Source organism: Gouania willdenowi, chromosome 6 (genome assembly GCF_900634775.1).
Source record: "Gouania willdenowi chromosome 6, fGouWil2.1, whole genome shotgun sequence".
NCBI lineage: Eukaryota > Metazoa > Chordata > Actinopteri > Blenniiformes > Gobiesocidae > Gouania > Gouania willdenowi.
Window position 1 is genome coordinate 25106479 of NC_041049.1, and position 15769 is coordinate 25122247.

General features: G+C 38.2%; 1 protein-coding gene across 1 annotated transcript; it reads right to left on the reverse strand.

The window, feature by feature from the left end:
• Nucleotides 1–668: 668 nt before the first annotated feature.
• samm50l (sorting and assembly machinery component 50 homolog, like) lies at nucleotides 669–13594 on the reverse strand. The gene is made up of 15 exons (XM_028449643.1): nucleotides 13427–13594; nucleotides 10505–10618; nucleotides 9202–9303; nucleotides 8678–8765; nucleotides 8329–8435; nucleotides 8093–8223; nucleotides 6769–6856; nucleotides 6536–6664; nucleotides 6350–6421; nucleotides 4738–4824; nucleotides 4384–4454; nucleotides 3427–3494; nucleotides 2705–2851; nucleotides 2441–2582; nucleotides 669–1156 (listed from the first exon to the last, which is right to left on the reverse strand). Exons 1-15 carry the CDS (start codon nucleotides 13445–13447, stop codon nucleotides 1111–1113), a joined length of 1413 nt encoding a protein of 470 aa, XP_028305444.1. The 5' UTR covers nucleotides 13448–13594; the 3' UTR covers nucleotides 669–1110.
• Between the last annotated feature and the right edge of the window lie 2175 nt (nucleotides 13595–15769).

The window sequence follows — 15769 nt, forward strand, 5'->3', positions numbered from 1 at the left end:
GGTCAGAAATCAGCTGTAAAATACACTAAAAACAAATTTCTATCATCCAATTTCTTTCCCATCTCTTGGTTACATTGTTAGGTTTCCTAATCAATGAAAATATAGGTTTTAATGTTTTTGGTGCGGGCGTCTGAGCCTTTTTTGTGTCAGTATACCCCTCGATTTAATTAGTCAATTATCCGAACTCAATTACAATAGCAACAGATTTCTAAAGTTACAATTAGAATTAAAATTCCACCGTAATTGTAATTATCAACTACATGATTACAATTATAATTTACCACAGCCCTATTCTCTACTAGTAGTGGCATTAAACTTGTGAATGCAAAGCTGCAAGATCAGAGTGATCCCCCCACTACAGGAGTTTGTTCCTTACAGGGAGAACAGTCAGTTCCTTATTTTCATGATCATTTCCACGTCTCTTTCCTTTAAACTGTGTTGCTGGTGCTGGACTGGAAGGCCACCAGGATTCATAAAGATGGAACAGAGGAGTGGATTAAAAACAGCTGTTTGAATGTTGCCCCCAAGTGACTAAACTGTAACACAATAAGATGGGTAGTTGTCAAAGTGCAAAACACTACCTCATCATACCAATTTGTGGAATACCATCATGAGCAATTATCAACATGCATTGGGTGGAGTTTTTATACACCTCAATAAAGAATACATGGGGGAACATCTGTGATTTATTGTGAATATTAACAACAAAAAAAGGATTCAACAGTAAGAGCACTGGTGGTGGTGGTACATTTCAAGTGGGAACGCAACAGTGTTCCCACCTCTGCTGCTGACCAGATAACAAGGTTTCCTAAAAAGTGCAACTCTACTTAACACAGGCAGGCAGAAAAGTGAGTGCTTGAATAACTCCGCTTAGACCAATGCACGCTGCTCCTGGACAACAAGCAGCTCAGATGGAAAGGACTTGAGAACATGCTAAAAATTCAGTTTGTATCCCTCAGGAGAACTGGCTGTGGAACTCTCTGGTGGATGGATTTAGCACAAAGACTCAAAGACCAGAGAAACACTCCATACGACAGGTTACAGGGGACACAGAACACTATAGTTCTCCCTTTTTCCATTGAAGCCTCTTTCTGGAGTGGAGTGATGAGGTCACAGGAAGCGGATCCCTGCTCCAAATTGCACGCCGTCGCATATTCTGCCAAAGACACAGAAAAAAGAAAGACTAAGGTCTCTGCGAGTGCAAATGAATTTAGAAAAAGCACATTTTGAGGCCTTTATTCTTCTAAAGACTCCTTGCACAATGCTTTAAACCTATCCAACAAACTTTCTGAATTAAAATCTTCTTAAACTTGTGAAATTGGTCAAATAAAAAAACAATTTATGATTTTATTTAACCTTTATTGTACAAACTCATGATAAATTGCTTTCCAGAAATATTGAAAATGTATTTGATGGAGATGGGTCTTACAATCTAAGACAACCATAATTGTATGGAGTGTAGGGTCTCTATGATCACAAAAATGAACAGAAATACAGAATTAATTTCTTGAAACGGAAATATCAATATTATTTGTAAATTATCTTTTTTTTTTTTTTTTTTAAATCAAGCAGAATTTTCAACATAACACTGAATATAATTTTGGGAAATATTGCACGATTTACCCACTTGTCTTTGAAAACGGGCGGTCAAAGAAACAGAAAATTCTATCGCAAAATCCATTGTAATATGAGGAGATATGAAATGAAAAAAGAACTCAGACACAAACTAAACCCTCAACTATATGTTTTGGGACAATATCACTCATTTCTACCATATTTTAGCAAGCGTAGCAAACAACTCACATGCCTCATGCCTAATCTCAGTGCATGCTTATGTCAGTGCATTTAAGCTGTGTAAAAATATGAAAGGAGAGCACTCAGAGAGCGCAAATCTCCATTTTTGTCATTATTGCTTTTTTATTATCATTATCATTTTCTCTTGTTTCTGATTTAGTACTAGAATAACGTACAATGCTGTAGAAGAGCAATCATGTCTTTGACCAGGGGCAGTGCTGGAGAAGTCCTTGATGAGTTGAATTATTTTTTGTTAGCACAGTGTATACTAACAGTATAGTATACTAAAATTATGAGTGTTGCGTGAACAGACCCCGGATCTATGCAGTGTGTGAGATTTAGCTCTAGGGGCAGGCTTCTTCTATTGATCATAATAATTTACTGTTATAGTGACCTGCCCGAGTCCCAGTACACCTTGCTAGCAGCACTCTGCCCACCTGTCTCCACTCTGACTACCTGTCTCCACTCTGACTACCTGTTTCCACTCTGCCCACCTGTCTCCACTCTGCCCACCTGTCTCCACTCTGCCCACCTGTCTCCACTCTGCCCACCTGTCTCCACTATGCCCACCTGTCTCCACTATGCCCACCTGTCTCCACTATGCCCACCTGTCTCCACTATGCCCACCTGTCTCCACTATGCCCACCTGTCTCCACTCTGCACTCCCATTGGCACACAGTAGTTCAGCTCCAGCCGAGCAATGTTTCCCAGTCGCAGTACGATGCCTGCTCCGTATGACCAGCGGATGCACTCTGCTAGCTTCTGGAGATGTGCTTGCGGCCCGTCACCTGCTCAAATATGAGGATAATGTCACAAATTAAGTAACAAGCTTGGATAGGAAACAGCAGATATTGGAATGCAAATAAAATCCAAAATAAAGTAACATTTCTTCAAGTTTTATTTGACTCACCATAGTTAAGGTTGCACAAGTTTCCTGCGTTGAGAAAGAAGTGTGTCCTAAAAAGGTCCCCAAAGCCTCCCCGACCAGGTCTGAAGGGCAGGGGGGTGTAGAGGTGCAGCCCACCGGCCCAGTACGCCTCTCCACCGAGGTAATCACCTGGATCACATAGAGACAGTTGACACACATACAACACCCTCAGGCTCACCCTAAAAAGTGGTGCATAGGGGGACTAGCAGAAAAAAAGAAACTATTGATGAAATTTGTCAACACTAATAGTTCTTTAAATTTTTCCTTAGTAATTAAACAGTCATACACATAAGGCCCAAGTATATTTAGATAATGACACTATGTGTTCTTCACGATCATTGAAAACAGGGCTGTCAAACTGATATAAAGTAGTTTTATCACAAGTGATTTTTATAACATAGTTTAGTTATACTATATCATACTTTCCCAGTCAACAAAATCCCTTCATTATTCAGGAAACATTAAGACATCGGACTATCATTAATATATTTATCACGAAACATTGAGAAGTTTCACTTATCAAATTATTCAATCCAACTACTTTTGGTTGCTAAAGAATAGAAAGCCTGTGTTTTGTGATTTCTACACAATTTATGTGATTGTGACGTAAATACACACAAATCAAGCTTAAACTATGAGCATCGTAGATGAAAATGGTGTCCCTGTGCCAATCTGTTTGAAACAGCATAGACATTGTGTTTTACCTTCACTCTGAGGTCCGATGCTGTACATCCCAAAGCCTCGTACACTGGTGGGACCTCCAAGATAAAACCTGGACAACACAAAGACTAAATTATCTCTTTAGAAACAACGTTCAGGTCATATCACAGATTCACCCTTTTACTACCAAAGCAGCTCAGGCTAATAAAGCATGGACTTAAATGAGATGCATAATTGTGTGCTGTGGCATCTGGTCAATGATGTCAAATCAGATCTGATGTGCAGCATCCATGACTGAATTTCAATACAAGTGAATGTAGTTAGTGTAGTAAAGCAACATGCTCACACAACCAGCCATTAACGCGTGTGATAAATCCTTGGTTTTGTGCTTCAGTTTGGATTTTACGATGAAAAAAGGGTTGTCGTCCTGCAGACCAGGATCAGTTTTGGAGATGCACTACATTAGTCATCTATTTATCATGTGTTCTTCTTGTTAAAGCTTTTAAATCTTTTTTTTAAATCACATAAATACATAGTGTAAGCCTCATAGATCAATAAATCATTTACTAAAAAAGATGTAAAAAGTTGGAATTACCGCTCAAAAGTCTGGTTTTATCTATGCCATAAACAATCGGTTTATTGACACTGTCAGGAAAGTTCTGCAAATTGCATTGTGTGATGTGGAGTCCCATATACGGATGCATAGAAATGTTTTTACTTTATTCTTACTGTAATTTCTTGTGCTTGCCTCAAAAACTCTGCTAAAGTGACTTCCCAACACATTTCTGGGTTATTTAAATTTTCTTATTGCTTTTTCGTTCTATATTTGTATAAAACATGTGATACTCAGCCTCTTTGTAAGTATCGATGTTGTTTGCACTGACTAAAGGGCTTTTGCAATTTCATTGTACTTGATGCAAATGACAAAGTTATATTCTGTGGTTCAACCCTCATCTCATACATACATCATGTTATATGACATGGAAGATTATTTAAAGTACCTGTCGGCAATGCTCGATGACTGCCCTCCAATAGGATAAAGCATCCCACCCCAAAGGGATGCTGACAGGACCTAACACACACACACACACACACACACACACACACACACACACACACACACACACACACACACACACACACACACACACACACACACACACACACACACACACACACACACACACACACACACACACACACACACACACACACACACACACACACACACACACACAAGGCTGTATTGAGAGTATTTCACACACAGGATTGATATTAAAACAAGTGTATACTGGCTGCAGACTAAAGGATGGAAACCTAATAGAAAGGTGTGCAGTGATTTGTTTCAGACTTACAGAGTCCCAGAAGAGACGCCTGTTGACCTGCAGCTCAAAGTCCTCCTTTAAGAAGCTGGCATCTCCTCCTGTGTATCCAGCCAGCTCCTGCAGGACACACACACGCACACACATAATTAGGACTCTACAGAAAATGAAGTGATTTCATCAAACAGAAGCTGCAGAAACTACTTTCAGTCAGTCAGTGTATGGGTCACAAGTGATTACTTTTGGGTAGATAATGATATTCATACAGTCATGGATGAAAGTATTGGCAAATGGCACCCCTGGAATTCTCCCAAAAATTACAGAATTTGGTATACACGTGTTTATTTCCTTTATGTGTATTGAAAAAACACAAAAAAGCAAAGACAAATGCCAAAATGTACATTATTTTACACATAATTTAAATCAAAATGGACCGGACAACAGTTTTGGCACCCTTTTAAAACTGTGGATAAATTATTTTATTTCAAGCCTGCGATGCTCGTTTAAATTCACCTGTGGCAAGTAACAGGTGCTGGCAAATAAAAAAATCACACCTTAAGTCAGTGACAATGTATAAAAGTTGACTCAACCTTTGTGTGTGTCATAATCTCAAGGTTACAAGTTCCTTTGTCCACTGTGTACAACACCGACAAGAAGTTTATAAGCCATGGAACTGTGGTGAATTTCCCTGAACGCGGACGGAAGAGAAAAATTAACGAAAGAATGCGAAGCAGGATAGTTAGAATAGTGGATAAACATCCTCAGTCAACTTCCCACACATTCAGGCTGTCCTGCAGATAGTGGTGTATAACAATACGTCAATCCACATCGATACATCGATTAATTAATTCATCCAATTAGATCAATGCACAATGACATCAATCCACATCGTCATCTTTAAAGGGGACATATTATGAAAAATCTACTTTTGTAGTTTTTTTTTTTAAATCACATATGAGGTAACCTGAGTGTCCACCAGCACACAAAATGTGAAATAAAAACATTCAGTTGTTTGTTTGTGGTCTGTGTAACTCTTAAAACACAGAGAAAATTGCTCCGTTTTTAATTTTCTACATTTGTGACATCACAAGTGAAATTAGGAATCAGTGTTGCCAGATTGACAATTTCCAGCCCAATCACATCTTAGAACCTGCTCATTCCAATAAAAACAGCCCAAACACGAACCACGAATCCGACTGTGTGTTTGTGACATAATGCGACGCAGCTGTTAGACAAAACAGCGAATTATCACCTTGAATGAACTATTCCTATAATCTATACATAAGATAATGTCATGGTCAGAAAGTGACTAAAACTTAGCCTTAAACAGAAAACAGGCGAGTTTGGGAAAATAAACCTCAAATACTATGTTGTTGGGGTTCTTAAAACAAACAATATTGTCCTGTCCAAAATTTTGGCTTTTTTCTTCTGCTTTGTGTTTTTTCAATGCACATAAAGGAAATAAACACGTGTATACCAAAAACATTTGCAATTGCGACTATTTCTGCGAGAAATGACGTATTTTCTGAAAAAATTCCAGGGCAACCAATGCCAATGCTTTCGTCCATGACTGTAATAAACCACTGACATGGTCATGCCTTGGATTTGATCTATCCCTGGTATGGATGGTTGTGCTCAAACTTGCCTGGTTGATTTGTAGTAAGGCACCTCTGCTGGGAAAGATGGCAGAATTCCTAGAATCGATTGACACGGTGTGCTGCAAAAACAAAACCAACAGTTTCATTAATGCTTTGCTGAGAAATGATTAGCACGAGCCTTAAAAAAGAAAAGAGTGTCCAAAGAGCTGGAGAAAAGCATCAGACTGCTGTACCGAGAGGGCAGACTTCAGAGAGTGTCCACTCTCCTCCCGCACAGCAAAGGATGCACTGCGTGCCAAACAGCCCAGCTCCCTCCAAACACCCTCCCACTTCAGAGTGTGGTTGGTCACCCCGAGTGGGAACTGCAGGAGACACAAATCATCAGCTGTGAAGCTTCCAGAACTACATGTTTTATAACTCAACTCAGATCATGTGGAGATTGTAAGGGTGTAACAGGTCGCCTTACATTTAGCTCTGCTGACATGCCTTTGTCCGTCTCTTTTAAGGAGCTCCATGGAAACTGACCTGTAACTTTATACAGGTTAAGGGTGAGGCTGAAACAGAAAACACACACTGGTAAAAAACACACACATTTTTAATGCATTGATTTTCTTACAAATGTAATAAAAGGTTGAATGCTATAGGAATGGGCAATATGGATCAAAATTCATATTTTGATTTTTTTCTCAAAGAAGCGATACAAATTTCAGTATTTCTAAATCAATCAAGTTTTACCAGAAAGACAATTCTGGGTGAAATTTGCTGAAGCAAAATGCCACACAGGCACAATTATTAACAAACAGCCTCACAATATGTAACACTTTAGGCTTTTTTCTCCTCTAAGGGACAGCACGTGTGAGTGAGTTCTTTTAAATGGATTCCTGAGTGCATCCTAACTGTGCTTTTCATGCTGTTCTGAGAAGTAGCAAAAGTTGACTCTAAAAACAAGTATTTTAATTAAAAAAATAAGCTAAAAAATAAAAATACATTATTGTTGGCAATTTTCTATTTTCAGGAGATCTAGGGTAAACTTCAACATCATAGGAGCCACTTTAGCCCCGCCCACCAAACAAACAGGAAGCTGAGAGCCACAGATCCATTACATGCATGTCTACATTAAAGGAGATGAAGTAGCTTGCAATGTGAGCAGATTCACTGGTGTCATTTCTAATTACTATGTGTGTAAAACAAGAGGAGGGGAACATGTGGACCAGAACTAGGGCTGAACGATTAATTGCATTTGCGATATTATCGCAATTTTATAAAAAGCTAATTTCTAATAGCAAATGCTGCAATTTAAAAAAAAAAAAATCTGATTTAATTAATTTCTTTCTTGTTTTGTCTTGTTAAGTTCAGAGAGTGTTTAATAAGTGCAGTCTTCATGAAACGTGAAGTTAGATATGTTGAAGAGGTAAAGCTACAGATTTGTTTGCTTTGTTGTTGTAATCTGTGCTTTAAAATGTATATTTTATACTTATTTAAAGTTTAAATAAATCTTAAATGGTTTAATATGAAACAGATTGATGTATTGCTTGTGTTCATTGAAAAATACATGATAAGAGGCCCTTAAAAATAATCGCATAGGAAATCGCAATCGCAATATTGAGGAAAAAAATAAATTAAAAAAATCGCAATGAAATTATTTTCCAAAATCGTTCTGCCCTAATATCAGCAGACTTGGTGCATAGAGAGGTATAGAAACTGTAATCAGCAAAAGTAAAGTTTTTTTCCTTTAATTTGTCCTATGGGAATATTTCATCACCCTGTCTCTCTGTGGATCCATAACATACTTGCGTTCAAAGTTTCCAGGTTGAGGTTTGAAAAACGAGAGGCCGTAGGACGTCTCCTTAGTGCCATAAGAGAACTGAAAGGTGAGCTTCTCTGCACGACCAAACGTGTTGGGCAACTTCAGGCCAAGAACCTGACAAACATCACAGACGGAGCATCACAAAACACACAGTTGGCAACAGGCAAAGCGGCCTTTATCTGGGTTGGCTGGTGTCTTCGTGTGCTGCCCCTGTCTTACCATACTGCCTTCATTGTTGCCAACCATAGTGTTGTAGCTTCCTGTCAACCTCTTCACTTCTGTCACTTCAAAAGTAACATCTAGACCATTGGGCAGAGCATCAGTGCCTAAGCAGAGAGAAGCCAAAGCCAGTTAAATACATCACTGTCAGCAATACACATGTATCTGCTCTAACAGTGTTTATGTCAGATTTAGTCATTAAAAAACAACACATCTGGAGTTAGAAAACAATTAACAATAAGAAAACTAATATTAAGAAAATAGGAATTTACTTTTCATAAAAACATTTTTTATGATAACTTTGATTCCATGCATTATTGATTTAATTCAAAGGGTGCGCTCGTTTTACCTTCAGAAGTATCGATGAGGACTTCGACCTGTTTAAAGATTCCCAGGCGGAGCAGCCTCTGCCTGGCAATGTGAGCTTTTCTCATCACCTGAAACAGATTGTGGGATTCTGTTGAACTAAACTGGTTCAAAGAGATGCTGGGATTTACTGTGCAGTGCAGCAGTGCTAACTTTGTCGACACGTTTTTTTCATCTTTTCATCGACTACTTTTTGAATAATTTAAAAGAAATACACATTAACACAACCTAAACCATTTATATTTTTGACAACTAATAAAAACAATATATAATTTTGTCACATGGGACTAGGGATGTCCCAATACTTACGCTTTGTATTTTAGTCGACTCTATCTGTGACAAATTTAGTCGACTAAAATCTTAATGTCATTCATTTGACTAAAACTAGACTATAACTGAAATAGTCCTGATGACTACATTTTGACTAAAACTAAGTTCCATTTTAGTCAAAAGTCTAATGACTAAAACTAAATCAAATGACCACTGCTGTGAAGTAGAAACACCTACATCAATCAGATTTTTGCTGTGGAAAACATCTGAGATCTCGTAGCCAAGAAGGTCTTCTTTGGTCCGCCCCAGACCCTGAATATTGACATGCTGGACCACCACCTGAACACAAAACAATTTAGCCACGTTACTCCCCATGTCCCTTCATATCAGGAGAGTAAATACAGGTACACAGGAGGAGGAAACTGAGCCAGTCCTGCCCGGTTAACTCAGCAGGGCTGTGATGCTGCTAGAGCAGAAAGAGAAGAGAGAATACTGATGTTTTCAACACATGATTCACTAACTATGTGAACATGCAGTAGAGCCATTTTGTTTCCGTTTCATCATCTTTCCCTAATCGGATATGTCATCATTACTGGCTATTAAACTTCCTGACATCATGCTAAAAATGCTTAAAATGGTAAAAACGGAGTTAACTATTGTTATTAGTTTCTTATTTCTCCGCTGTAGAAGTGTGCCAAATGCACGGGCTGAAATCACGCAAGACTTCACGTTAGGTTTCACACATGCTATACATTCGACGATCTGTTTCACAGTCAAACACAGTGTAAATGTGTGCTATTGTTCCAAAACATGTGGGTAAAGGTTTAGTTCCCGCCATATATACGTTTCCATTTTAGAAGGTGAAGTTCATTATAACGCATCATTTTACATCAAATTTTTATTTCTCTGACCACCCGTTTACAGAACAAAAAATGGCGTGTAAATACAGGATATTTTCCCAAAACATGCATGTGAGGATATATTCCCCGTCATTTTTTTAAAAAATGACCTTTATTTTTTTAGCGGAGTCCCACTGAGATTAAGAACCTCTTTTTAAGAGTGTCCTGGAAGCAATGAGGTTGATCAAGGTCCTACAGTGATGGCCCACAGTAGATTTGAACCGACCACCCTTCGGTTACAAACCGGCTTCCCTAAGCAATAGACCACCACCACTTTATACAGGTACATTGGAATTAGAATATCGTGAAAAAGCTAAATATTTTTGGTCACTCATTTCAGAAAGTCTAATGCATATGATACAGGCTCATGGCAGAGTGAAATATTTCACGCCTTTATATCTTGAAACGTTGATGATTATTGTTTACAAACAATGAAAACCCAAAATTCGGTGTCTCAGACAACTAGAATATTTTGAAAAACTTCAGCTTTGGAAAGTCATGGCGTCACACCCTAATCAGCTAATCAACTCAAAACACCTGCAACTTGATGTTATTTAAAAATGACAATGAAGAAAAACAGTGCTGTCATTGTGTTATGCAATAAAATAAAGTCAGTTATCAAGTATTTATGTTGTACTCACATCTTTGTTTTCCAGGATCTCCTGCTTGGAGTCGTTCACCTGTTCTGGAGGCTCCATCAGGTCATCTGGATGGACAGTCAAGTCCCTGCCGTGCATCGGGATAGAATCCAGACTCTGCACCCAGAGCAAGAGAAGAAGAGCTTTAAAGAACACACGTCCCATCTCTGCCTTTGGTTTTCAACAATCAACTCTTCTATGACTACATTTAATTAGAACTACATTTGCTTCTCAGACCATCCTTTCACATCTTTTTAAAAAAGGAGGGATATGATAAGCAGGTTGAAGACAAGATGGTTTCTGTTGTAATCAGAAATAAGCTACAGATGACAGTAAAGTTGTAAGGACACAAGGGCAGTGACTGAAAAAATCATTAATTTAACATTTAAGGCCACAGTCTTGGTACAATGAGCAGAGGTTTCCAACTATCTGCCTAAACAACAGGGAAAACATTACAAAAAGCTGTAATTTCTTCCATTTGTACCCAAAAAGCGCTGCCAACGTGACTTCCCAACACATTTCTGGTGTTTTCATGAGCGGAATGTTGTGGAAAAACAATGGTGGATGTTTATTTTTGGGCTAACATGGAAATATCTGAATCTGGCTAAAACTAAATGTCTGGCAGAGTGAGATGATATCATGAGGAATATAACGGAACAAACTAGAACAACCACTGTCTCCTCGTTGTGTCTGGTGAAGATAGACAAGAATTTGCAGTAAGAATTAAGTAAAAACACTTCTACGCAATCAATAACGGTACTCCACATCCCACAATGCAATTGGGGTGGGAGCCTCTGGGTACCTCACGATACGATACGATACAATACGTGATACAAAGCTCACGATAATGATTATCTCACGATATGACATTACTGCGATTATCTATATATTGGTCAGAAATCAATCTGCGATAATCTATGACATAAGAAAAAAAAAGATTAAGTGAAAAAATACAATTTTTATTTTATATCTCTGAAAGAAAATAAATTGAAAAGGTGTCCTATGAACAGTGACACTATTTTAGTGCAATATTTCTGTAAATAAGTGTCAACATACCAATGTAAACGAATAAGTATCTCCAATAGTGCTTTTTGTAAACAAAAAATAGGGTCTTTCTTACCAGTGACACCATTATAGTGGAAATATTCTAGTAAACAATATATTGGATCCTTCAACAAACAGTGACAAAATTTAAATCTTAAATAAAAAAAATATATATATATATATATATACACATATTTTTTAAATCGATACTTAGCGCGAGCATATTGATAATCGATCGTGCAAAAAATTGCAATATATTGCTGTATCGAGATATTGTCACACTCCTATAATGCAATGCATGAAACCTTTCTGAAAGGAAGTGTCTGCTAGTACATAATACGTATCTATATACCAGCAGTCTTTAAGTATACATACACACACAAAAAAAAAAAAACATTTTAGGGTTAGGGCTTAAATGAAACGGTTAGAGGGGTAGTTGAAAAATAAATGAGCAAAAATAAAACTGACAGATGCACTGATCACGTGACCTAAACTGGCCAAGGAGGGGGGCTGTGTACGGATAGACTGCCAGTTAATTGACACATATTATGTAGGAGTGTGACAATATCTCAATACGGTGATATATCGCGATATTTTTTCTTATCTTTTTTTTTTTTATTAAACCTTTTCTGCTTTTTCACTAAAATGTGGAGGTACGTCTTCACAAAAATGTTGTCACTGTTTGTTGAGGGAACCAATATATTGTTTACAGGAATATTGCACTATAATGGTGTCACTGGTAAGAAAGACCCTATTTTTTGTTTACAGAAATCACTAATGGAGACACTTATTCATTTACATTGATATGTTGACACTTATTTACAGAAATGTTGCACTAAAATAGTGTCACTGTTCATAGGACACTTTTTCAATATATTGTCTTTCAGAGATATAAAATAAAAATTATATTTTTTCACTTAATCTTTTTTTTTCTTATGTCATAGATTATCGTTGATTGATTTCTGACCAAAATATCGACAGTTGCAGTATCGTCATATCGTGAGATCATCGTTATTGTGAGCTTTGTATCGCGTATCGTGAGGTACCCTGAGGTTCCCACCCCTAGTATTACGTACTGATAGCCACTGTCTTTCTGAATATAACTGTAAGAGTGTTTAACAGAAAGATTTGAGCGGAAATTTTAAACTTTTACATTTTTTTTCCTCCTAACAAATGATCTCAGATGTATTAATGTACGAGGCCTACACTGTGTCTTAACCATCGTCTCCAGCAGCTTCAAATAAACAACTTGGCACCTTTAATAATTTCATGCTTCTAACTTTGAAACAGTGAAATACTGTAGTTGTGAGCTGCAGCTTTAATGGGAGTGAGCTACAGAAAGACATACAGTAAGTGGGGCTTTTATAGAGGACGATGTGATGTCCTACGGCCAGTGAACGTTACACAATAAACCTTTCGCACGTGAAATAATGGGTTTTCATAAAGGAAATAAACACAAGTAAATCTCTGGTGATGAGTTAAACATCCACTAAAGTAACATCCATATGATGATGTAAACCACAGCTACAGCGGACATTTAATCATCTTAAGGAAAATTTTGATCCTTTATGTCCCTCAGATCAACACACATTGCACGTATTTCACTGACCATCCTTAGTTCCTCCCTCAGGTGTGTCCGTACATTAGGTACACATGTCGGTGTCCGTACATTAGGTACACATGTCGGTGTCCGTACATTAGGTACACATGTCGGTGTCCGTACATTAGGTACACATGTCGGTGTCCGTACATTAGGTACACATGTCGGTGTCCGTGCATTAGGTAAACATGTCGGTATCCGTACATTAGGTACACATGCATTCGGAGGTCACGGCCCTGAACGTATCAAAGCGGTCTCCAGCCATTTTGGAGGAGGGTTACCTTTGCATGAACGGTCCCCATGGTGGCTCCACACCGCTAACAACCGCCTCAGACCAGCACAACCACTCCGTGCGACCAAAGACACAGACAATGACAGCGGCTACTTTCTCCAGCACCAAACCCCCTTCAAGGAAGCCGCCATGACAGTTACCGCGGGCTGGTGCTGCGTTCACGCCTCCTCGGAAATTTGATAAACTCCTGTCAAAATGAACAAGACCAATTATTTAAAGTTTTTCACTAGTTTTAAGCAAAAATAATCTTATGGAACTTCTGTTTCCTCCAAATTATTAATATTATTTATTCATTTCAGTATTACAGTTTGCACATTTCCAGCTGCTAGAAATAGAACCAAACGCAAGAGCAGAGGATTATGGAAAAAATGAATAAAAATCACCACAGCAAGTCATAATTATGAGTTAGTAAAGTCATAATTATGAGTTAGTAAAGTCATAATTATGAAATAGAAAGTCCTAATTATGAGATACAAATTGAGCAATTGCTGCAGTCTGCACTTTGAATAAGAATGAATTCAGAACATATTTTGGCTAGTTATTCAGTTAGAATTCAACACATGGTACATGGTGTAAAAAATAGTGAAAGTACATAAATAAGTCTTTATTGCAATTGCAATAGTTTCTTTGCAACTTTACATAAAATATAATTTTATCCTAATTATGACTTTTTATCTCATAATTATGCCTTGCCATAGTTATTATTTATTTTTTTAGTAGTGTAAACGGGCTTCCATAGTGGATAAACAAAATCAATGAATATATCTGGTTTATAGCCTTCGATGTATTATGGAAATATACCGGTACACACAGGCTCACTTAAAAGAGACACACAGACAGACACGTGAACGCCTCACCGCGTGTCCTCTCTCTGATTGGACAGAAACGAGAGCGGCATTGTCACACATTGTCCAGCTGAGAACGCTGTTTATCCATTAACTTGCTTCAGGAAATGTTCCTCGTTCCTTCTATTTTTTTTCTTCTTTCTTTTTCTTTTTTAATAAATTCACCAAAAACTAACAGTGCTTTTGTTCAATAAAATACTATATTTTCTTGTAATTTGTAATAATGTAGAGACCATTTTTCCCACATTTCTGACAATAGGACACAATATTTAGCAACATTTTACAAAGGATACTATAATTATTTGCTATTGAAGTATAATCACATAAAAGTTGTAGTTTAACTAAATCCTACTTTAAATTACACTCACTGTCGTGAATTTGTAGATGAAGCCTTAAGGGAACTAATGTTGGAGACATATTTTGGGGTTTAGGGGAGCCTGCTGTTCCACAAATAAGCACATGACATTATGGAGAGGGTACTTATGATATGAAGAGGGGGTACATGTGATTTGAATAAAATGTGAAGGGGGTACACGGGACTTAAAAGATTGGGAACCAGTGATGTGGACTGGGGGCGCACGGTGGCTTTGTGGTTAGCACGTCCGCCTCACAGCAAGAAGGTCCTGGGTTCAAGCCCTGGGGTGGACTTGGGTCCTTTCTGTGTGGAGTTTGCATGTTCTCCCCGTGCTGCGTGGGTTTCCTCCGGGTACTCCGGCTTCCTCCCACAATCCAAAAACATGACCGTAAGGTTGATTGGAGTCTCTAAATTGCCCATAGGAGTGAATGAGAGAGTGAATGGTTGTCTGTGTCTCTGTTGCCCTGTGATGGACTGGCGCCCTGTCCAGGGTGTACCCCCGCCAAGCGCCCTATGAGAGCCGGAGATTGGCACCGGCAGACCCCCGCGACCCTGTTAAACGGGAATAAGCGGGTAAGAAAATGGATGGATGGATGATGTGGACTGTGGATCGACCTTTTCTGGGCGAAGGATGGCATGGTTGGTCCTGCTTTGTTGTTCAGAAATCTGAATATCAAGAAGAAATCAATGATTAGAAACACGAGAGAACCATTTTTCTCAAAATGAATGGTTAAAGTTGCCAAAGCCTGTCAAATTGCAAGGATGATGTGCTATGTTCTCCCCTGAATAAACCAATAGTTACATTTAGTGAATTTAGTGGAGTTTTTTTTTATCCTATTGACATTGAGACGAGGAGGGTATTTTTTTTTTGGCAGCTTTATCTGTAAATGATCGACAATATTTTTGTTCAATAATATGACTATGAATAATGAAAACAGATTAAATGTGCAGTTTGTTTATTGTATTTTTATTTTTGTAAGCTTGATCTCAGCTACATTTCTTTTTTTCCCGACTGATTTCTAAACCTTTGATTGGCCTGTTTGATATGGCCGACATATATGTAGGGGTGGCTCCGTCACTCAGCGACATCGCACAGGTAGCATTTGAGACTAAGAGGGTACTTTTTGGATTG

Bases quoted from the DNA above. Each gene is read 5' to 3' on its own strand.
- samm50l (XM_028449643.1), bottom strand. From the start codon at position 13,447: ATGGGGACCGTTCATGCAAAG. The intron at 4,825-6,349 runs GCAAGTTTGAGC...TGTGTCCTGCAG, and splicing joins CCTTACTACAAATCAACCAG to GAGCTGGCTGGATACACAGG. The intron at 3,495-4,383 runs GTACTTTAAATA...TGTGTTGTCCAG, and splicing joins TCATCGAGCATTGCCGACAG to GTTTTATCTTGGAGGTCCCA.